Source organism: Pleurodeles waltl, chromosome 12 (assembly GCF_031143425.1).
Source record: "Pleurodeles waltl isolate 20211129_DDA chromosome 12, aPleWal1.hap1.20221129, whole genome shotgun sequence".
In the NCBI taxonomy this organism is placed as follows: domain Eukaryota; kingdom Metazoa; phylum Chordata; class Amphibia; order Caudata; family Salamandridae; genus Pleurodeles; species Pleurodeles waltl.
Window position 1 is genome coordinate 687,738,822 of NC_090451.1, and position 25,039 is coordinate 687,763,860.

Below are 25,039 nucleotides of genomic sequence, written 5' to 3' on the forward strand. Positions count from 1 at the left end.
CATGAATAGACGGGTGATGTGGCATCACTGAATTGGGAAGAGATGTCCATCTTCTAGAACTCTCCACCTCCATCTTTAAATCCCGGCATAAGGGAGAGACTTTGAGAGTGGACCACTTAAGAGGTAAGGTGGTGGATCCACAGTGTGGAGACATCCCTCTCAGGAGTGGCGGGACACTCTGGGCATGTGTTCTTGGATTCCAAACAACATGGTTTCCAAGGCCTGTGGCACTGGCCTACCCCGCAATAGAATGAAGCAGACTATATGATAGACAAAAGCCCCTTGGCAGTGGAGTGCTCCATAAAGCCATGTGGGCCTGCATACTTATCAAGTGGTTCCCCAGTGGGAGCGGGGCACCACCACTGTGTAGGGTTGGCACTACAAGGCTGGTAAGAGAAGGGCAGGCTCCACAGGGGCTCCTCCTTACCTTGTGTCTGGTCACCCCAAGCCTTCTGGGTGAAAAAAGCCAGACCCTGCACCCAGGCCTAGCGCCCAATGCCACTGTGGTCCACCAACACACACCCTTTTAGTTTTTTTTGTAGCCCAGCGGATCCATGGTGCCACCACGATTCTCCAGGGGGCCACGATGGGAATTGCGGTGGATCCAGAGAATTGTGATAAGAAAAATTGTACAATTATTTTGACACCCTCAGAAAGCCCAGGGGATCAGAATACCCCCACCCTGTCCCCTTATATCTTACTTCATTTTATTTTTTAGGACTCATATGAAGTATGATACCTTTCTTTCATGTTGCAGCCAGTCAATCACAATGGGCAGTTGACCTTGCAGATTCACCTCAATTAATCTTGGTCATCCTACCAGAAAGAGGGAGCATGCACATCGCTATATATACATACTTTTTAAACTTTAATTTCTCCAAAACACATGGCCAAGTTTACTCAAAACCACACTTTCTGAACAGATTTAGTGTAGTTCTATTCACCCATTTTGGTTGTAACTGCATCTAATTTTCATAAGGAAAATTGTATGGGTATAATGCATTTTGGGACCCTCCACTCACCCCCCCCACCTCACACACACCGCCACAATTTTTCTGGATTTAGGAAGATTCATCGAATAGTGCCAAAGTTATTAGGAAAACAAAAAAACCACTTTGTTATGGAAATGTGAGTCTAACTAGTTTCTCAGAGACAAAAATAAGTTTATTGTATTATATTAGAGACACAAAGAGCAGAAGAAAAAAGTCAAAAAGTCTACACTTTTTTCATTTTCCTCCTCTCTCCTTTTATTGTTTAACTGGTCTATGAATTGTAATATGTTTACCCCCATCTTTATCCCAGCATTTAGCTTAACTTTCGTGCCTGTCTCATATCTTATCTTTTTTCTTTCTTCGATAATTTTTTGTTTCTTCGCCCTCCTTAGTCTCTCAGGTTCAAGGATTTCAGGATTCTGTGAAGAAAGAATGCTTGCTTAGTGTCTGTTCTCTCGAATGGTTCAGTTCTCTGTATCTGTTTTCCACAACCTAGACACCGGCATAAAGTTCTTCAACCAAATTCCTCATTCACATAGTAGAGTTCACCCAAACCAACATTGCCTTGATGACTAACAAATCGCTTAAAAAAAAATCCCTAACAAATGCCATTCTGCTCATCATGCTTCATCTGGAATCTCTTTCTGCATATTCTCCAATCTGTGTCCTCTTGCCCTCTTTAAACTTTTGTTCTTCTGTACAACCTGGCAACAAACACCACATGATTGGCACAATCAATACCAGTACCTACTTCAACCTCTTTGTAAAAAAAAAAAAAAGACTTCTACCATGATTTTTCTTCACTTTATAACCTTTTCAACCCCACATTTCTTGTAGCCTCTCAAGTGCAGAGATGGTCTTGTCCTCAGCACAGCCAGCTCCAACGGTGCTGAGGTCAAGAACAACTGGTCTTTAGCACTAAAGGGGTTAAAAGCATGGATCAGTTCCTACATCGTCAGTGCACTCTTCCTAATAACTTATTTCTGTCATTCCTATCTTCTTTTACCCATTATCTTTGTTCTGTTGTTATTCTTAAACTGTTTCAATCCACCAATTTTCTTATAAACTTTTTCTTCTTCTATGTTCCTCCTGATTATGCATCTTCAGTTTCAGCTTTTCTCTCCCAGATCTCTCTGTCAATCAACCCTTTATCCACTGCTTCCCTCAAACCACTCCCCCCAATAGCAAAACTTTTCCACTACACCAATTCATGTGTCCTAGAATTAACCATGCAAATCCTACCATAAAACGAATATTTAAAATGTGTCTCTTCTCTATCACACTCGTTGTTACTGATTGATTACCCCACATAAGCAATTTATTTAACCCTGAGATGCAGTTTCTTCTACAACCAAAATAATATTTTCAACTTCCACTCCAGCGTTCCCTCCTTATTCCAATTCCCAGGGTTTCATAGCACCATTGAGCATCACCTCACTGACATGTCTTCTTTAACCTTTTCCTAAACAATGACCCCTTCCAACAGTTCCTTCCATCTGCTAACAAATGCACCCTTGCCATGCTATTCTCCTTAGTATTGACATTATTCAAGGCTATTGCAATCAAAAAATATCAACAAGCTTTCACATTTTATTCTGCAACTTACTCTTATCCAAAAACATCTATCTTACCTGCAATCTTTCTACCCCGAGCAAGACCCTCTTCCCTGAAATCCTTCGATTAACATTTACACCTCACTTCTACCCACTAACACTTAAAACTATCCCTTCCACCTTTCTATTTATTAGTCAAATGTTTCCAACCTCTTCCCCATGCCACTTGTTGTTGCATAAAGAGGAGTGACACACTTTCTGTCTATGCTGAGATTAAGGGTCATGATGGGGATCCCATCTAACAAATGATCATTACATCATCAGATGAACTTGCTAACTTTCAGTTCAATTGACTCCTACCCCTAGTGTAAATATGATGGGGAATATTGAAAGCATCAGAATCCTAGCACCACATAGGATCAGGTACTAAATTGGACTATAATCTTTTTCTTGCTGTAGGATTTCATATTAAGTCATCATCGGGCTCTAGAGGTTGTCCATCCCTCTTTTGGGTGCATGTCTCTTGTCCCTCTCCTTTGCTTTCCAACATCTCCTACCACTGTGTAAACAAGCCATGTTTTTGGTGCATCTCTACTGCTCAAGTTCAGTAGAAGGATACACAAAATAGGAATCTGAATATGGAGAAAAGAATACTGTTCTCTCCCGTACACTGTTCACTACAGCCTTTGGATCAGTCTCCTTCATCATTTCCCTAGTTGATCATACATTTAATGTAATGACTAGTATTTCTATTGCCTCTGCAGAAAATATTTAATAAAAGTTTATTAGAAGAGATAAGAGACTTTGAGGAGATTTAAATGTTTTAATATGTCTGAGGAAAAGTATAAGACTCACTAAAGGGGCATATCTAAATGTGGGTCTTTGGAGAAGGTTAATCAGAAGTAATCAAAAAGGAGGTACACAACACTCATTAATCTATCTCCAAGGTAATGAGGTACTTATAACAGATTACCAAAGACCTCTGCACTAGTCAAGACACACTAGTTTATCTTTAAGAACTATACACACACGTCCTTTAAATATTTTCCTACGCAGGGCCATTCAAGTGCCAAACTCAGTTTTAAAGAGGTCTTTTTGATAATAAAAGTTAAAAAAAACCATAAAAGTAATTGCACATAAGCTGAGCGTTCAGGATGGATCCTATCTGTTGGCTGATTCTCCCAGTGCTTAAATCAATGACAATATTATTTTAAACACAATCCTTTAGGGACACACAGATTTCACTCTTTACTTTGAACGTTTGACAATTCAATTTAAGGGTCTCCTACCAGAGTAGCAGATGGAGGGGAGTTTGGCCCCACAGCAATTGTCAGCCCAGCTAAAATTCCTTCCATGCTCTGCAGACACCATGCCACATTTTTCCCATGATTGGTTGCTGGGCTCTCCCTCACTCCAGTAATTGAAGTCAAACGATTGGTCATTGACCCAATACCAGTTGCCATGGAAGCGGTTTCTTCTGAGCCCAAGCCATGCTCCAGGGCTCGTGGAGCCAGATTCCACAAGCAGCGCAGCGATCACGGTCTGTACATCTGTATCCGGGACGCTGGCCAGGTCAGTGTGTTCACTCCTGCAGTGGTTACGGGCCTCGTTCCATGACTTCAGATCGAGGGCAAGGTGAAACTTGAGGACTGGAAGAGAGAATCGAGTGAACAGGAGCATTAGAGACAGCAGGGAACGGTGGAACTTTTAATGGAAGGAGGAAAAGGTTCACCTTTCTTGGGAGAGGTGGTTCCAGAGGCAGGAGTCAGTGAGGCGGCATTGGATGGCACGCTGTTCGAGAGTGTAGGCACATCATTTTCTGCCGAAGATTGAACACTGACCCTTTTCACAATCATTGATGTTGGGCTGAGGGATCCACCGATGTTATTGGGGTAGGAGTCACGGTTGGTGAAGCCTGCGGGGGGAGAGAAGATTCCATTAGGCAAACTTGCTGCTGGAGAAGAGTTTTCAAGTTGGGGTGATGTCGGGCTGACTTGGTTGGAGGGTCCTCGGAAAGGGTAAGAAGCCTGTGTTGTGACCCTGTATGTTGGGGAAGAGGCGCTATTTTGAAGAATGTTCAAACCATTTTCCCTTTGCTGTTCGGTGAAGAGTTGCATCTTTATAGTGATTGGTAATGCAGAGAACCTAGGGCCATATGTAGGAACACATTTTACCATAGAGACAGAATGGGTAAAACCCTTTGATACATCTGGCCCTTAGTGTTTGTTACTCCCATGGTAGGAGAGGGAGTCGGGTTGAAGATCACCAAAGAGGAGGTGTCTATGATACCTACAGAAGAGAAGGTGGCAATGTTCTTGACCCCTGAAATAGCAGAGGTGGGACTTTTGGGGATCCTTGCAAAGGGCTCTGAATTAATGTAATCAACCCCGTTAAGGAGCACAGATACGTGTTCTGCCTCTGTGGAAGCAGAGGGTGTCCATCGCACAGTGGTCGTTGCCCTTGGTCCTGCATGGGAAAACAGAAAAAGCCCAGCATCAGTCATATTCCCACAGCACATTCATGACTGTTTGAGTAGGAGATCCCACCACCCAAAGAACCATCCTTAAACTGGGAATACGCAGCACACGGATAAAGCCGGTCACACTTATGCACCCCACCAGTGATATCTTAATTTCGAAGAGTCACCCGCCACATGTTGCAAACACTGGCAGAAAGCCAAGCTTATGTTCCTTTATTGGAAAAGTGTTCCTCAGGGCTTGACTATGCAGAGAATGTTTGAGCAACTATACTTAAATGTGTTAGGGTCAGGAAGAATTGCTTATTTTTTTCTGCATGGATTCTGTGATATTGCGCATAATTATGTGTGTAGTGCAACACGCAGTTTGCCAAACCGTACATGTTTTTGATGCAAGAGGATATATTGTGTTTAAAAAGAAAAGTCACGTGAGATACCAGCACAAGATTCATTCAACCAAAAAATACATCTCTTGGTGAGACATTTTCTGCAAAAATGGTTTTCTTTTGGGTGAAAATTAAGGGGTGTGCCTTCAGGGGGTGTTTGAGGTGTTACACCCACACAATATATATATATGTGTATCTATAATATATGTGCTTTCAGTAGGGTATTGTGAGATGCCAGTTGGATTTCACCAGAAATTTTACATACCCCCAGACAAAAACACGACACACACACACACTCCCTCTCTGATTTGAAAGTCCTCAAAATGTTTGTTATTTTACAGAATATTGTGTTTTGTCTCTTGGTAGTCCTACCACTCTGCATTCCTGTCCCGTTCCACTGCCCCTTAAGCCCCATTCGTGCACCTTGCTTGTGGTATAATGCATTTTAAACATTTTATGCCAGCCTCGTTCTCAGGAAGTGTGAAGCTCACACCCCTCTAACCTTACTGACCAAGCTACGCCCCTTTGAAGATTATCAGCAATTACAAGAACTTTCATGTAAAGAATTTGTAAATTTTATGTCAAGACTGGAGGCTCCGATCATGTGAAGTCTACTCTATTGATTTTTCAGTGCAGTACCTTAGCAACAAAAGAACACTAGGACAAACAAAATGCCACTTTATTGGTGTTTCCCGAGTAAATAAATTGCCCTTTCTCTGCTTCTTGTTCACTCGGCGTATATATGTTTAGGAATAAAGAAATCTCAGTGACATTGTGCTGGGATATTGACCTATGGTTGGCACCAATGAGAGGAACAATGCATGTAGGCAATCATTGTTTGAATCGAGTTGGTTTTACATGTGTTTGTTTTGATACGGTTTGTTTTGCCCAAATTGGATATTTTGTCTAAGCATGATGGATGATTGACAGCAGTTTTTTTTTGCATGCAGTTTGGAGTGCTGTTGGTGGTTTATTTTTGGCAGAGGAAAACGAGGTCTTTTGAATTTGCCAAAAACAGGGCGAGAACACACTGCCTTGACACCCCAGCACCCAGTTCGTTCAGACTTATTCTAATAAATGCAGTGCTTGGTAACACTTCATTTAAATAAAGAATCCTTAGTTTCCACCGTGGTTGGTGCAACCAGGGCTGGGTATCTCTAGACACTTGACAATCAGCAGAGAGTAACACATACAGTTAGAGGTGCTGGAAATACTGCTCAAATGTCTTTTAATATCACAGTACCACTCCCTGAGTGCAGATGAATCACTAAAATCGTGTCAGTTCAAGGGAGTCTTATCCCACAAAAAAAGTGTGTGGGCGCACACTGCCTTGAGATCCCAGCGCACAGATGCAACCTGGTAAATGTAGTGAATGGTAACACTTCCTTCTGAGTTGCTGGACAGAGTGGTTGGGATGACTGCTTCTGGGATGCACCTGTGCTCCCGGAGTGGTACTAATCCTGAGAAGCCTCTGAGCAGCTTTGCCAGTACACCCAAATGTGTTACTCTATTGAAGAAGGACCACAATCCTGAAACACGAATCCATCACTGGTTTCCCCAACAATGGTGAATACTAAATATTTTCAATAAAAGTGAATGTTTACCTTGCACTGTATTTGCCACAGTGCATCTGGACTAATTGTGTGCTGGTATGTCAGGCAGTGTATTCCCTCCTTTTGTGATTGGCTCTTTTGAAGTTGCCATGTCTGTGACAGGTGGTACTTACATTTGGCCGTAGCGCTAGATCCAAATGCTCATACAGTAAGCCAATCTGGAGATCATTGAAGTAGCTCGAGCCATGCAACTGCACAGTCACATTAGTACAGTTATATAGGATCTTCTGAGGCATCTTCAGGTGAATTTGAAATTCGTGGACATAGACATGGGACTAGTGTCCTACAGTCAGCAGCCATTTTAAGTTGGAATATTTATGGGTATTATGTAAGGAGGCCGTTTTATAATGGGAATCTTGGGTTGATGTTTGACTGACAGATTGATGGTAATTAGCTTTGGCCTTTCTTGCTTTATGGCAGGGTCTGGTGCTAGTGTTTAAATGGTACAGAAACGATGGACACTTTGTGCTCCACAAGTGGTATCATCAGAGAAAAATTAAGGAACATATTTGCCTCAGACTTTTTGAAGATAGTTTCTAACACTGTGAGGGCAGCTTTCACCTCCAAGCCACTCAAGAGGAAATTATCTAAAAGTAAAGTTTTTGGAACAGCCAGAGGAGGAGCAATAATTTTTGTTGTGTGACTTAGGAGGAAGATGCTATAAAAAAGCTGGTAAGGGAAACAGGGTGAGGGCATCTAAAGGATTTCGGACCTTGTAGTACAGTCTTTGCCAGGCAAATATGATATATTATGAAAAAAAGCAAAAATGTTTTTCTGCAAAATAGGTTCAATAGAAAGGTAAGAAACTGCCCACAAGGCGGGGATGAGGGACTCCTTGGGTCACCTTCTGGGGAGATGTTATCAGATAAGAGGAAAATTACCCTATCTGGATCAAATGAGGATTTTCTTCAGGACATTTGTGGCTGCAAACCCCTGAGAAGGAGAAATGTTTGAGACTAGGGTATCGAACACAAGCAATGTAGAAAAATGGTGGCACATTGACAGCAAATTGAAATATATGCATCCTCAAATGTGTAAGCCTCTGAGGTCAGAGAAGATAAGTGTTTTAAGATTAGAATTTTCTAGTCCAGTAGTACGTGAAAAGCATGTGTTACCCCTGAAATAGACCTCAAAATGGCAAAGTTCATGATGAAGTTAGGCAAAGACCCAAAGAAAGGTCTAGAAAAGTTTTTGATAAATAGCCAAGATAGTCCTGTAGCGAGGATATTTTATATGACAGAGGAAGCAGTAATTAAGTGCTTTAATTTAGATCTAGACTGTTTTAAGACGTTGGATTTAGCGTACTGTTTGTTCGGCAATGCATATGTTTCAATTTTGGTAGAAAGACAAACATCTGTTCTAATGAGAATAGATACAAAATTTGTAGATATGGTTTTCACAAAAAAGGGTCCTAAATTGTTTGGAGATAATGTTCTCAAAGATTTGGGAAAGTGTGCAGATACCTTTACTAATCTGGGTAAGGATCAGTAGGCCGTGAAGAGAGTGGAGATGCTGTTTTAGGAAGGGCAAGGCAAGGAGAAGGCTCTTTTCTTGAGCAAGCCCCGTTCAGACCTCAGTATTATCAAGGACAACTGTTGTCAGAGGCAGGGTACTTCTGGAAGTTTCTAAATCTCAATAAGTTTCTAACCACAAAGATGACGAGGTGGTAGATTAGGAGAAAACTGTGGTAGAGGACAAATGACAGACAATGTATCAGATCAGTGTAATTTTACTTGTCAGTTGTTCCCATCCATAAGTAGGAGGCAGATAAGATTATTTGTGCACACGTGACAGAGGATCACACAAGATCCATTGGTTTTAGAAACAGGTGATTCAGAATAGATCTTATACAGGAATCAGTTCAGTTTCATGTGCCATCCAAATTCCAGTTTTGTTTCAGGAGAAAGGTTTGATAGGGAAGGAAATTCAAAGGTGCAACAGAGGTGGTTGGAAGAGACCTGGTGTTTTTCCATAAATTAAACTTTTTAGTGAAGAAAGAAAAAAAGGAACTCAAATCAAGGAATCAGACTAGTCATATTTAAGAGAGCTGAATTAGTGGGTAGTGTAAAGTCGTTTCATGGAAGGGATCCATCATCTGAAGGATATGCGCATGTGCAGAGACTGAAAGGTTCATTTAGTTGTCAAAGATACCTACTTTACGGTTCCTATTCACAAGGATCGTCAGAAATATCTGGTTTTCAGCTAGAAGAATAAATGTTGACAATTTACTTGTTTGCTTTCTGAGTTTTCCTCTGCACTAAGGGACTTTACAAATTGTTGAGACCTGCGGTAGCTTATTTAAGACAACATGCAGTATATTTAATTATTTACTTAGACATCAATTTAATTATGGAACAGCAGCAAAAGAGGATGTTGGAGCATTTGGAAATGATGATAACTTTGTTGGAAGGTCTTGCTTACATTGTAAACAAAGAAAGTCAGTTTTAGAACCTGTTCAGTTTCCAGAATTCCTGGGATGTGCAATAGATTCCAAATGATCCCAGTTAAGTTTTCCAGCAAATGAGATAAGGCAGGTCAGGATAGAATAGCAGAACTCCTTTCCTTGGAAAGATTTAGTTTGGTTAATAGGTTTGTCATCAACCATCTAAGCCATTTTTCCTGGTTCCCTTCATTATTGTTCTCCAAAGAGACTGAAGGGAGAATATTTTCAGAAAGGCAAGTGGTATCATCAGGTAATCTGGAAGTTAGAGAGGAGAGGATCTGCTGATTGAGAAACGTGAAAGCCTGGAACATCAAGGCAATTTTTGGAGGCAAGGTGCTGTAGACTACAGAGTCAGATGCCAGCCAAACAGTATAGAGAGTGACTACTGGTCAGAGCTCAACAGGAAGAAAAAGGTCAATAGGGGAACAGAGTTTACATATCAACTGTTTAAAACTGCTAGAACGCTGTTTTACACTGAAAAAATTGCTGAGGGGAAGGAAGAGGTCAATTCTTGTGAAAATGGACATTGTGTTAGCCGTCTGATTCAACCGTTTGGGAGGTACGAGGTCAATGAGATTGACTGAGTTAGTGCGTGAACTCTGGTATTATTTGGAGCATTTGATTGCTGTCAGAGTTGAGAATGTTCCAAGAAGTTTGAACTTAGAGTTGGATTGGAAATCTAGGGTTTTGACATATTCAAGCAGATGTATGTTGGACAGGAACGTGTTTTGATTCTACAATAAATTGGGATCCAATAGAGGTGGATCTATTTGCTTCAAGACTCCCAAGACAACTTCAGAGATATGTGGAGACCACATCCGGAGGACAAAGCAATATGTTTTTGTAGTTTTGGCCAAAAGCTGGGGTATATGCTTTTCCCCTTTTTCATTGATTCCAAGAGTTTCATTGCAGAGAAAGAGACCAAGTACATCTTGATTTGGTACTTTTTTTGTGCTTGAGTGTGCATGTTTCTCTGTTACTTCCGGTATTTCATAAACTGCTGAGGATCGCTCAAGGGAAGTTCCATGAACTTATTCTGATAAGACACATGATTTCAGAGGTCCCAGGAGAGCCAGTTTTCTTTGGAGAGAGACTTCACAATTGGTCAAAGAATCCTAAACACCAAGACCAAGAAAAACATATTACTCAGCTTGAAAGTCATTGAATGTGGTTTCAATTCCGTGGAGGCACCTGTGGCGGAGATGTTGCATTTTATGGCAAATCATTTTTGAAAATGGTTTCAGTTACCATACTGTCAATATCTACAGATCAGCGAACCCTGCAGGCCATTCTTTAGTGGACAGAATTTCTGTGGGAAATGCTTGTTTGATTTGCAAGTTGATAGAAGACCTCCAATGGCCAAGTATTCTGTTTTGTGGGATCTGAATGTGGTTTTACGATTGTTTATAAGTTTTTAAGGTAATAAGGATTTATCTTTGAAACAGTTGTCTTGAAAACCTTTAACATAACTTTTGTTTGTTTTGTTTTGCGAGTTTATAACATGAGTTGTCTAGATTTATCAAATATGTTCGATGTACCAGAGAGGGTAGTTATAAACATAAGTGGAACAAAAACATGTTGTACAGTGGCGAAGTAGCCATGTTTAGAGAATAACCAAAATTGTGCATGAAGAGATGTGTTAAGGAATATTATATTAGAATACGTGATGTCAGATTGTGTGGTAGGGATCAACTTGTGATTTCATATGTGAAACCTTTCGAACTGGTAGTAGTACCTACTATTGCAAGTTGGTTTAGAAATATAAGAGAACCTGGTGTGAATGTGGAGGAGTACACATTCATCAAGAGGTGTTATGTCTCCTAAATATATATTTCCCGTAACACCGATGCTCCTCTTTTCAGCGGCTCTCCTGCTTTGTGGGCAAGATAGATACAAAGAGGAAATACATCCCTTCCATATTTCTTGTATTATAGGTCAGAGCTGAACTGAAAGCAAGAAGCGTTTCTGGAAAACATTTTAATCCCAATCTCATCATCATCTTTATTCAGATAGCATATTTCACCACAAAAGCACATAATAGCATGATCAATCATCACCCACACCAAAAAACAATAATATATAACTATAAGCAGATACTAAAATAGCTAAATAAAAAAAAATCTATCACATTTAAATTCATTATATTTAACTTTTTCCCCACCGCCCCTTAGAAAAAAATGTCTTCCACAGCCAGAGAGAAGATTTTAAAAACTAACCAACCGAGCAGCAGACATTATTATAAACAGAATATTAAAAAAGTGCAAGTTTGCCTTTGTTGCAAAAGAGACAAAGTGCAACAGTGTTTCATCTGAGCTTTGATCACAGGCACAATTGAATCAAGACTATCATATTGGTCCAAAGGGAAAGACAAGTGTCACTTTATGCTATCTACATGGAATTGTGTCAATAAGTTTCTCTCCTACACTCGATGAACCAGGAAAAGAATAAGGTTCTATACTGGGGTGGGCTGAATAATTACAGCACAATGGGTGTAGTCTTCTCTGCTCTTTCCCTATTCATCCCCACCCTTTCTCAATAAAGCTCCTTAATCTATGCATTCTCTTTCAGGATTATGTTTGTGGGTGATGCAAGCCTGACGTCAGGCCTCCCAAAATTGTTACACAATTGCTTCACATGGTTAATCCAAGGAATTTTGTACTCATGGTTGCATGCCAAGCAAAACGTGGCCTAGTTAATTTGGTCCCAAACATATCTAAGTCCTAGCTCCCCATGGGCAAAATGAAGGGAATTACTGGGTGGTAATACTAGCAGATGTCTACAAATTCTGTTTTCTTCAACTTGAAAACTGTTAATTGTCCTTTACCCCCAAATGGCTGATCCATAGGTCAACATTGGAATAGACTTGCATGCATACATTTTGATGATGGCCTGTATAGGCTTAGACCCACCATGCTTAGCAAGGTTAAACAGAGACCCAACTGATTGATAAAACTTGTTAGACCTATTTAGCATACACAGGGCCTAAATTAGATTCTTGCGGACAGGTTGCTCCATCACAACGATGACCTATATTGCATCCGCCAAAATATAATTCCGATTTTATCCAATAAGAATTAGATTTCAGCTGACAAGTTATTTGTCACTTTTATGATAGAGTAGCCCATTGTGACAGAGTAACCCGTCTACCAGGATCTAAATCATGCCCACGGTACCCAGCTGCATAAAAATAGGTGACTCCAAGATAAGGGATGCTATATGCCCTTTCAGCAGGCTTACCCTAAATATAGATTGGTGTGATTTTTAGAAGGGCTAGTCTCCACTGCTATTTAGTTTGTTTTAGATTGTTTGTCTCCAGTCATCAATGTAAGCCACAAAATTATCAATGAGACCCTTAAGATCTAAAGACATTCGGAAGAGAAACAGCATTGTCTGCATATAGTAAAGCTGCTAGGAGAATTTCTTTTTAAACTATCGGCATGTCTTTTCTCAAATATGTTAGGGCAGTGGTTCCCAAACTTTTTAGACCCGCTGCTCCCTTCACCTATATTTGCCATTGCCCGCGGTTCCCCATTATGTTACTTTTTTTTTTTTTCGGGTGGCCGATGTAAGCCCAGCCTCGGGAGTACTTTAATGATATCAACGAGCATAACATGGATGTTTTGTATGTTTCCTCCTCCCTGCTAGACCACATCTCCTCCAATTCAACCTCTCATTCTAAAACGTCTAAAAAATGTAGCCACATCTCCCCCCTGTGTCACACTTGCTGTCCTCCATGCACGTATTTTCTTCTCTGTTTACAACATCATTACATTGCCTTGACCACACACACATCTCACACCTCACCTTTGGTGCACACATTCTGCCTTCAATCTGGACACTTTCTCCTCTAAAACTACTTAACAGTACTTGATCATTCACCAGTGCTTAATTTGTGCTTGTTGTTTCCGGTGCTAAGCAAGGAAGAGAAAAACGAAATAGTGTCACAATGGGAAAAAACAGAAAGCTGCAAGAGTGAGCTGAAGGGGCAGGGAGTGGCTTTAAAATCATTGAAGAGGCCCGAGATGGCTTCAGTATTACACTGCCTCAGTATTCCATTTTCGCACATTTAATTGCGGCAGCCACATGTTTAAAAGGAGGACTTTGGGCACCGGCACGTTTTTATTTACAAATTAAGAATTGAGGTTCACACTCCCACTCTGTAGTTTCTTGAGAATTTAGGAGGCACTGCTGCCTTAAATTATTTCAAAGGCTTCAGCTTTTGATAACTGTGCTTTCCAAGTTCCACTTGGTCTGTACCTCCCATAGCCGTTTTTCTGGCATCCCAACGAAAATTGCCTTCCCCTGGCAGTAAGACTCAGTAAGTAATCTGATTTGGGCATGCAAGCGAGGGAGGACTGTGGTCCTATAATTTATTTTTAACAATTTACTAGCATTTAGTAAACACAAATGGGGAAAAAAGGAAAGGTGTGCTTAATAATGAGAAAAGGGTGGAAGGCTAATCTTTCACAAAGCAGAAATGCTGCAATTTTCCCCTGGACTTGTCATCAACAAGGAACTAATAATTCTAATAATGTCTTCTAACCTAAATAAACAAACTCAACTTCTGTGTGTGTGCTGAATCAAGCTGTTAGCAGTTTTCTCCTGTCCGGAAACTACACAGGGGCCTCGTGCTCACCCCTGGGAAATATCCATCTGTTTTAAAAACAGAACATTAGTTATTAATAATACTATAACTACTATATCGGCGCTGCTTAGGAGAATTTCCTGCACATTCCTGTGATCTCCGGTCCTGCCGTGCCCGCTCTCTCACCCTAGATTAGAAACCCTAATAGTAATAATTATAATTAGCTGATTATTGTAAATTCAACAAGGAACACGTCCGATGTGCGCACTTCAATGAGGATCCCACGGGAGCAATAACATTCCAGTGCTCTCTTCTGAATTTCCGACCGGCTGGCAATCACGTTTGGTGAAACCATGCTGCAGACGGCAAGACCTTGACAGGTGGGGCTTATGTAACTCCCCCACATAAAATGCTAATGAGTTACTCGGCCGCAAAACACTTTTAACTCGTCATAAACAGGTCATTTATAAAATGCACGCATAAATCTTTTTTAAAATGTTCATATCATGTTTCCAAAATGTGCGGGGCGCCCCTGGCAACTTTTAACGGCGCACCAGGGTGCCGCGGCGCACAGTTTGGGAACCACTGGCCTAACTGGTAACTGAGTAATAGAAAATAAGAGAATATTTTAGTAGGGAAATAGTATATTTTAAAGGAGAAGTAGGATTGGAATTGGATACAGCAATAAAAGGAGATATCTGGTAATAAAGAAAAAAGTGTCGTGAAAAAAATGTCATACATGGAATGGGCACTAACTTTGTGATACATAGAGACCAAAAGGGTTTAGAATGGGCAATGGTTTTGGAGACCTTGGAGGGAGCTAAGGTCACTAACGAGACAAGTCTTTATTTTATTATTGGGATGGTTAATCTGCACAGGACCCTTAAGGGCCTTGAACACTATGCAGAGGGCTTTTAAGGTGATCCTCTGCCTAATCAGAAGCCAGTGAAGCTCCCTTAGATCCTCCGAGGAAGAAGATCGCCTGGGCCTATCCAGAGCCAGCTTGGCTGCTACAACCCGGACTCAATGTCATCTATGCAGTAGATAGTCAGGGCCTCCGAAGAGGAGCTCATTGCAGTAGTCCAACCTGCTTAAATTCTCACTACATACAAAGATTTGATGGATGAGGGCAAAGGGAAGGATTTCCCGCAAGCCCTGTAGCAGTGGGAAACATGTCCCAGCTAGTTTAGTGACATGGGCTTCCAAAGATAATTTATTATCAAGTGTCACTGCTAAATTACGGACAGAGTCTGAGGTGGAGAGCTCTGCCTGAGTTAGTAGAGGCCAAAACTTTGTTGGGAGATTAAAAGGAGCTTTATTGACTGAGCAACATAGAAGCTCAGTTTTGTCTCCGTTAAATTGAAAAGAATTTGCGTTTAGCCAAATGACAATGTCTTCCATAAAATTATGAAAGATCGTGGTCTCAGCCTGATGGTCGCTATCCAGCAACAAAATGTATTGTGTATTGTCAACATAATTCACTATACAGATGTTATGAGTTTTAATAAGGGTCACCAGTGGTCTCATTTAGACATTAAACAGGATAGGGCTAAAAGCAGACCCCTGGGGGACACTTTGCTTCACACTCTTGAAGGCAGACCGATAAGGAGGGACAGCAACAGCCTGGCTGCGTTCTGACAAGAAGGATTACGACATGCTTAGTGCAACACCATTTATTCCGGCTATAGAAAAGTCTTTCTAAAAGAATATTATGACCTACCATGTCGATGTGAAAAAAGTGCACTGAATTCGTCTAGGTTTGCTAGTATTTCAGGGTTATTAACTGCTATAACAGCACTTCTTAGTGATAGAAGAAAAGAAGAACATCTAACGTCAAAGTGTGAAAGGAATCAGTCTCATCCAGTGCTTAATTTGTGCCAGTGTTTTCCGGTGCTCAGTACCACACTTACATCTAAACATCAGCATGCATGCCTCAGAGCCTTTCACAAGGTGGCACTGGGTGTCTTTCTTTGCTTTAGAGGCAGCTGTCCACCCACTTCTATGTTCATTGAAGGGGGTATTACCCTTGAGGTGTAAGGGGTCATCCGTAGAAAGTTGTCATAATCCAACTCTAAACCAAGCTGACCTCAAACAAAGCAATACTCTAGGTTTCTTATTGTTGGTGGTTGCTAGAGATGCAGGAAGGGGATAAGAGAACTGTTTTAATGAATCTTTACACTGATGGTCTTTTAAGGCACAGTCCAGAGGGGCTCTGCTTTAGCAGCAGGCAGAGAACTCCAGGACAAAGCACCCTTAAAGAAGTTCACTCCCTGGAGTACTATATGGCAAAAATCCTGAACATATTTATATATTTTATTTTTGTCAGGCGGAAGGGTAGGAGTACACACTGTAGACCAGTGGCCTTCAAACTTTTAATGTTGCACCCCAAGTGAAAATAAATAGCATTGCCCCCCCCCCCCCTCCAAATTTTTCCTAATTATTCTATTAAATTTGCAATGTTTAAATATACATAGACGTAATTAAACATTTCATTTAAGTTCTGATACGGTTTTAAAAATGCAATAAAATAGATGATGTCAAATAAACTATTCGGGGCAGGCAGGCCTTACTAAGGTGTAAAAGTATTCCCTGTGTGAATATTAGAAGTGAGAGTGGGGGTTTTGGGGGTTGTGAAGAGAATTTGGAGTGCCTTCCCTTTTCACAGACACTCCCAGCTTGGATATAAATGACAACACATGTCAATGATGGCTCATTACAGAGGGGTTTACTGTTGCTCGTTTTTTTCAGCTTACAACAAAGCCCTGTTAGCAGCATAATGATTATTTTAGCCAGAGCCTGGCGTCCCCCCCCCATACCCGGGATCACGTGAGACGCCCTATGGGGGGGGGGGGCGCCCCCCAATTTGAAGACCTCTGCGGTAGACAGTTGCCCATGGGTCTGATTAAGTGTAATTTGTTGGCAGTGTGATGTTTTTTGTTGTTTGCTGGCTTTCATTCGCTTTGTGCATGTCAGTTGTAGTGTGAGGTGTGTTTACATATGCATTTATCGAGGTGTAGTCAGGGTTTTTTTTGCTTTATCACTGCCGTTTGCTTTTTCCTTGTGCAAAGGGAGGAGAGCCTGACCTGTAAAGGCATACTGTCATGTTTTGACATTTCCGTGTGCGTGAGGAATATATATTGCGATTTCCAGGCTGTAGTCACGCCCTGCTTTGTGTTATGACATCTTTTGCGGTGCTGGCTACTGATTCCATGTCAGGTGTGCAGGAGTTTGTGATGCCAAATATCAAATGTCATCAGTTATTAGGAATGAGATCACAATTTGTGTATTTTTAAATACGTATTATTACAATGCAAAATTCTATGGAGGTGCATTTATTTCTGGTCAGCTGCAAAGTGTGCAAGCATTGACAATGCCAATGGGTTTGACTTTGGCGTGGTGCATGCAAACAGACACGCATTAATGCTCACATTGTCATACAACACACAAATATGAACTTGCGCAGAGAAAGCAACAACTGCAGACACCCACCAAACAAAAGAGACCAACAGAATCACATGAGCCCATGCAAACAAGCCAACATGCAGAGGCACATACAGACCCACGTACTGTCCCAAACAAAATACAGCCAGGCTTTCAGACAACTGCAAAGAGGTCAGGCAGACGCTCAATGTGTGCTTGAAGATTCGAGCTCCGTTTTTTTTTTTACTATTTATCAAAGGAGGTGAGGAACATTGTGAAGATTCCGCTCCTCCTTAATCTCATTAAATTAACAGGCATTATACTGGTTTTAAAAATTGCCTTTTATCAAACGAGACATTGCACGTCACTGGAAAGCCTCCACACCCCTTCCTTGGAGGTTTGGACCAGGGCCATAGACTAGTGCGGTAAACGCCAGGTAATGATTTACACAAAATATGACCCTGTTTGGAAGAAACAGTGGAATTACTATGGTCTTGGAAATTAGTAAATACCAAACTACTTGTGATGTATGTTTTTGAGACAGCTTATTTGTTCCTAAAGTTGTGCCTCAAGAGAGGCGCTAGGTGTTCTTGTTGTGACGATAAAGTACAATGCAGATGTTTTGATACTTACACTCAAATGCAAATAAAATATTTCTATAACAAAATTGTATTTTATTTATTTTCTTAGTGCCTCTTCTGTAATTCTATGCAGATGAGCGCCGTCATTCTGCGCGCTCGGTTGATGTAAAATTGTAGTCCTCCTGTTTTATGAAATGTCCTGGTTTTTGATTTTAAAAATCTGGTCACCCTAATCATGAAGGTAAGAATGGAAAAGAAAGAATGAAAAGGTGGCCACATGTCAGGCAAGGTCTACTCAGCCTCAACCATGTCAGGAAGGTAGTGTGGGGAGGGAGGTTCAGACTCAAACAATGCACACATTTATTGACTGTTCAGCCTTTGTTTTTGTTTTTTTGGGAAAAAGGGAAGTACTTTAATCACACCGGGCAATTATATGCACATGGAATATTGCTAAAAAGATGAATATATAACTTCTACAGAGAGGCCTGTCTCCATCTCTCCACACTTTGAGCTCTAGGGCTATACCCTCCAGTTCAAGAATGTAGGCAATGCACTTGCATTGTCTGAGGCAGCTGTATCACAACTTCCACTCTTTGCCCTGTCAATCCAGGGGCAAGCCAAAATTGATCCCCACTGACTTCAGCATTGATGCAATTGCAAAGACTATTGTGTCCTGCTAGAATTCACCATGCACACACTCACTAGACACATACATACCCAGGGATATTAGCTCAAGATCTGGGCATGGAATGTGATCAGAACCTAACATGAGTTTGGCTGTAGGCCTCCCTCTCCCAATCAGGTAAAAGGCCTGTCAGATAGTACGGATTTAAAAACAGTATGCTGCAACCTCTACTTATAGTACATGTTCGTAATTACACAAATAGTAATTTTGTCCACTGGAGAGTATGCAGCTTTGTGTGCCTCTGCTGACAAAGCCAAGCCCAGGGGCTTGTGCTCAATTTCAGGCATTGGTCTCAGCATGGGCAGAAGTTTTCATATGTGCAGGTGTCAAAAGAAAATCAGGATACAGGTTTCACATGCATTTGGGGTACTCAGGGAAGGTGTGTGGGTCTATTTACCATTCAGGATACATTCTTCTCCCTTTCGTCCATCAATGGAAAGAGTGAGAAGCAATACTAAGGGAGACCCTCAGTTTCCGAATCTGATCTGTTACAAAAGAGGATGCTCCTCTATATTTTCATTCCTTTGTTCCTATGTGCCAGATGAATCGGGTGGCAGGGGAGACCACCCTGAAATCTCTGATTGCATAAAAGGTCCCTTACCCGCTAGTACCAGCCGTGGCATGCTTCATCATCGGATCCTCGCCCAGTGGTGCTCTTATCGCCATGGGACCTGTGATTAAAATCGCCTGCAGTTTTCCCATAAATGCCTAGTCTCTTTACGAGACAGGATGTTAGTAGGGTATATTCTGTATCCCAGCACCATAGGCCGACATGTTTCAGACAAATCCCTTGCCCAAGAGGGTGAAATGGCCTTCTTCAGGGCAGAGTCCTTCTCAGATCCCAAGGTGTTCAGTAGTTATTTGACACTGTTTTAGTGCATTAATCAGTTGTGACACTCCCATAAACCCCAACGCATGCAAACCAGTACCAACCATTACTTGCAAATTTCTCTATTTTTTGTATGGCAAATACATATCTATTTTTCCGTAGGGTCTTAGAGATAGGTGAGGAAGAAGGGGGGAATCATACTGAAAGGGAGAAAGAAGCACGGGAGACAGGAGTGGTGTGTGGAGTGCAAGAGAGGAGAGAGGAGCAAGGTGGGTAGAATATAGAGCAAAACTTTGAGGTACTGGGGGAAGGGATCAATGAAAGTTGGCCGGGGGACAACTCTGAAAATCGCAGAGCTGGAAATGTGTCTGCTGCAAAAGTACAGGCTTGGTTTCCATTCCCATATCTAAATTCTCTTGTGCTAATCGCCCCAACCCATGGATAAAAACAAACAAATTACTTGGTGAGGGAGCTGAGGCGAGGTAAACTTAGGCTGGTGCATACAGGTTTGGGAGATGGCCAGGCATATGTGGATACTCTGCGAGTGTTGGGCTCAAAGATAAAAGAGAACTGGTGGACCCAGGTTTGGGAGGACTGACACCAAAAGGAGCTCTGTAGAAAATAGCAAAGGTGGTGTGAAGGGTCTCTGAGTGGGACAGATGTGGGACGTTCAGGAGGCAGCTCTATGAAGTTGAGACATCGTGGATATGCATACATTAAGTACAGGTTTTACAGGAGCTTCAGTAGCATTGCATATACCCCATCATAAGGATGAGCTTCCTTCCTTTGCTCTAATCCTTTGGGTGTAGTTGCTCAGAGATGCTGAGGCAGGAAGAACACCTTGGCTCTGAGCCTCAAGTATAATATAGTTCCTGCTGTCAAACACTACCCTCAAGCAAGGAGAATCCCCACCTCCCAGCGTGATTTCTCAATGCGGGCAGTAGCAGATGGTGGCAACCACCCGCGTTGAGAAATCTTCTGTTCGCGTTGAGGAGGTTACCGCTCGGGTAGAAAGCACGGGACAAACACCCAGCACTAGAAATCAGTGTGAACAGCAAGACCTAGCGCACTCCGCCGCTTGCAGAACTCAGTGTAGCGTGGCAGATGTTTTTTGTCACTTCACAAACTCTGCCCAGGCCTACTCTGCACACTGAGCGCCTGCTGTCCAGTGCTCAGAGTATATGCTCTGATCCCTAAAACATGGAAACTGGCTAAACCCCGATAGCCACAGTACATGATGCGAAAATGCACCCATGGCAGGAAACGTTAACTGCCTCCACTGTAGCACTTATTGTTCCCTAATAATGTGACCAAAAAAACAGACTCAGGCCTGCCCTGTGTAGCCTCACTGCAGAAGTGTAAAACCTGTAGTGCCACCTGACCCTGTTGACAAGTATAAACCTCCCTTTTAAATATTAGTAAGCCATTAATAGGCCATGTAGTACACAAGGTAGGGTGCATGGTATTTAAAAGTTGGACATATAGAAAATTAATATTACCATCTCCCTTCAGCAACAGGGCCCAAAAAGCTAGTTTCACTGGCGGCAGGCCTATCTTTCCTATGTAAAAAAACCTGAGTGCAGATGCAAATACTAATACTGCTAACTCTGGAATGAAACCGGCTCGAAAAATAATTGAACAACTATTTTTAATAGTTATTAAAAATCCAATTCAATGATGCAGGTGAAGCTTTAATTAATATTATGGAAAGACAACTTTTAAAAGTCATCCTTTCCCTGCCTCGAGTTCCTGGAGGCTAATTTGCATTAGCTCTCCAGCCGTTTCCAATCTGTGCTCAACCTTGAATAGGCCTAACAAGGTGTGAAATACTGTATACCTCCCAGGAGCAAACAATAGACTGACCTGAAAGGAAAGATATGACTCCTCTGAACTCCACAGAATATTCTGAGTGAGGGTTGTGGACATCCTGTGACACCACACTTTCAAATCCTACTTGCCAAATCTGTTGCGTTTGTGCAACACCTGGAACACACTTGAAAGAGAGAACAGGATGCTAATACAATTCTTGTGTATCCTTCATCAGGCAGCTAAGAACCCTGCTTTTTTTCTTACCAGACATCTGTGTCTAGGTTTCTAGCGCGTATAGTGCCCCCAATGGGGCCTAGTTCATGCTATATAAAACAACACTATTAGACAAATATACAAGTCTCCTGGAAGAAGGGATCATACCTCCAGAGCAGATGAAGATGTGCCGATTGGCGCAATCCGTGCTGTACCATCTGAGGCTTTGCAGTCGGACGCATGACGGCGTCTGGCTAGGCTCTCCTGTGGACCAATTAGTGAAGTTTAAGCTTCCTCCATCACTCCAAGTCCAGTGACCATTAGAGTTCACGCTCAGTCCAATCCAGGCATCAATAATTCCAGGCACGGCAGCCAATAGGTCCAGGTCAGCCTGGCTTTTTATGCTTGCCAGGTCAGTGTACCTGCTGCGGCAGTAATCTTGAGCTTCTTGCCATGCTTTTCTCTCTGCCACAAGGAAATATGGGCCACCTCCAATAACAGCAGGCAGCCAAAGAGCTGAAGGAGAAAAGAATACCGGTTACTTAAGAGTGGAGATGTGCTTGAGTGCAATGGAGTACCTTCATAACCCCATACTTTGGCATCTTGATGGATCAATGAATGAACAGCAGGTTTGTGTGTTTCTTTACACTCTCAAGGAGTTCTTCTGGCTTATCCATGAGACAAACAAGCCCGTAAAGCATTAAACCTGTCCATCCAACACCCGGCAACGTCTTTAACATTAGCAACTTTCTTTCAGATCCATTTTACAGTAGGCCTGCTGCAGACATCTATTGTTGCAATTCTGTCTGGAGCTCGGTGGCAATGCCCTTCCCTGAAAGAAGTGCCTGTGAACTTTCAGGTAGAGGAATTGTTTTTATTGGCATATGTGGGTGCAGGTTTTTATTTGAGGGAATATTCTGAAGTTCATGACTGTTTGTATACTTGTATCAATTTGAAGCCTGCTTGCACATCAAGAAAATGCAGTTGGAAATTGGGTGGAAAGCAGAGAAGCCTTCACCAGGACAAAGTCTGGACAAGGCTTTGTAAGTACAAAAAAGCTGTATGTATGTGGTGTTTCTATCACACAAAATATCCAAAAAGAGTGCATGTTCATATGAAGATTATAGAGTTTGAGGATCAAAATCCTCAGTGAATGCAGGGTAAATTTTTATGAGTTTCTTTTTCTGATGTACTTGAGGATATGATTCCTAAACTCATATCTTCATAATAAGGTCTTGACAGTTGAATGGGGATTAGGAACCTCACATGATCACCAAAATGTGTCAACACAACTAGTGAGCAGAGCAGCCATAGGTAGAACACTAAAGACTGATTCAATCAAGCACTTTGCTGAACGCACCTTGTTAGAATTGTCTTGATATCCTTTTTACTTCCAATGTCTCCAATGTATGGCACACTGCACCTACCATGGACATACTTTTATGCAGGAAAATATTCAAGGAAACATTCTGTTAAACTGGAGATGCAAGCTGTATGGTTAGGTGTTTTCCAGATGTCACACGGCACACGATTTGAGACACAACGTAAAGATTCTGGATTAATTATAACTTCTTGTCACATTCATCGACAAAAGTACCCATTTGATACCTAAAACTAAAAAACAGATTTCTATGTACATGCACTCACAGCCTGGAAGTCTTTTCCAACCGTTCTCACATTTCTTTAGCAACTGACAAGATCAACACATTTTTCATCTTGCATTTTAGAGCGGAAGTGGACAGATCAGTAAAAATCTTTCTTCTGGACACAGTACCCTGAGGGACACTGCCCTCCAACCACAATATTTACATTTGTAAAGATTCCCTTTAAAACAATCTATTATGTTGCCTCATTAATATATATACGGGTCAGTGGCCCAAGTGTCCATGCTGATGCACACAAATCAAGTTTCCTGGGAGCTATTAGAAATATTACGATAAATATAAGTCATCTTGAGGCGTTTCCTCTGAATCTCTACTGAACCTATATTTTTAATTTATTATAACAGGTTGTAAATATTTTTAAATGCACTATTTAACCTTCCCAACCTGCGTTTTAGACACAGGTGTGCATAGTATGCTGCCCCCCTCAGTGATGCAGAACCTCAGGGTGCAAAAGATTTGCCTTATAGGATATGTTATCCTTCATTAGGTTTGCAATACAACAAAACTACTATTAAGTGTGATCTTCTGAGTTTTGACACAGGAAGTATAGTTGAAACAGAAATGACCAACTGTGAGGTATAACTGTCCTGGATATATTGCTGAAATCTCATAGGACAAATCAGCTTGCTGTATACAGTGGTCATAAATAGTCACCAACATAAATTCTGAGTATGGTAAGTCAAGTTTTTTTCCAGCTTGTAGAGTCATTACTTATTTTTCACTATGTACAACCATCACAATTTACATGGAGATCAAGAACAGGAAAATGTGCCTGAAGGTCTACCCTAAACAGGGCAGGCTTTCCAGCATGCTAATCCATGCTATCTCCTTTCATGTCTGCTATAATACCATGTAGCGCAGACCTGTTAAATAAATTCACAAACCGAGGCAGAGAGAAAATAACTGTTCTTTATTTCCCACTTAAAATGGGGGCAACCCTAAAATAAACGAGCCCGAACATGCCCCTTTTCCAGACACAATTCTTTCCTTTAGAGGGGGGCAACTGGCTCGTGAGGTGGGAGCTAACCATCACTACTTCATGGCTATTATGTACCATAACCTTGTAGCCCACTACTGAGAGTTGTGGCAGTCGTTAGAGGCCTTGAACCCAAGTCACATGTGAGAGACTATAACGAGGGAGCAGGCCTTTAACAACTCATATGGCATAAGGCGGAAGCGCTATAAGGCTATTAGAATATTCTACCCGCTGATGGTAGAATGTTCTAAATTAAAAAGGGACAAACATGTCAAACATTGGAATGTTGGAGTAGAAGGCTTATACCACCTATCAAATACTCTAAAAACTGTGCATGAAAAATTGACCTTGACTTCTTACCCCCTGATTCCTCTAGCTTATGACTTCAGAGTGGCCCTCTCTTATATTTTGTGCTCCTCATGCATTCTATTCCTTGGTATAGCCTCCTCTCAGTCCCATGTTTGTCTGCCTTAATCTCTTATTGTAACTCCGCAATTGGCCGATACCTCATTCTGTAGATCACAGCCTCTCCTACTTTAAAGCGGTCTCCCTGAAACCTAACACTATTGAATCTCCACCAACCATTCACCTGAAACCGCCCGGCCCCCACTAATGATTGCATCCAAGTGGTATCAATATAATCTATCACGACGTAACTGTAGTAAACCAATGCAGTGTTTGTTGAATGCACATGACTAATCACAATAATTAACAATAACCACTGGATTAACCACTAGCCTTGGGTTCTGGAGTAGCGTGTTACTCGCCGTACAGTACTTCAATGTCTCATCAGGGGTAGTAAGTGCTATATAAA

At 41.6% G+C, this 25,039-nt stretch overlaps 1 protein-coding gene across 1 annotated transcript in view; it reads right to left on the minus strand.

The window, feature by feature from the left end:
• Window positions 1-1,239: 1,239 nt before the first annotated feature.
• LOC138267267 (macrophage mannose receptor 1-like) overlaps window positions 1,240-25,039 on the minus strand; it is a 186,603-nt gene continuing 162,803 nt past the window's right edge. Inside the window, exons 9-12 of the mRNA XM_069216125.1 lie at window positions 21,754-22,101; window positions 4,278-4,460; window positions 3,835-4,194; window positions 1,240-1,411 (exon numbers count right to left, since the gene is read on the minus strand). Of these exons, the coding sequence (XP_069072226.1) occupies window positions 1,404-1,411; window positions 3,835-4,194; window positions 4,278-4,460; window positions 21,754-22,101 (899 nt within the window). The 3' untranslated portion in view covers window positions 1,240-1,403. The remainder of the gene's footprint in view (window positions 1,412-3,834; window positions 4,195-4,277; window positions 4,461-21,753; window positions 22,102-25,039) is intronic.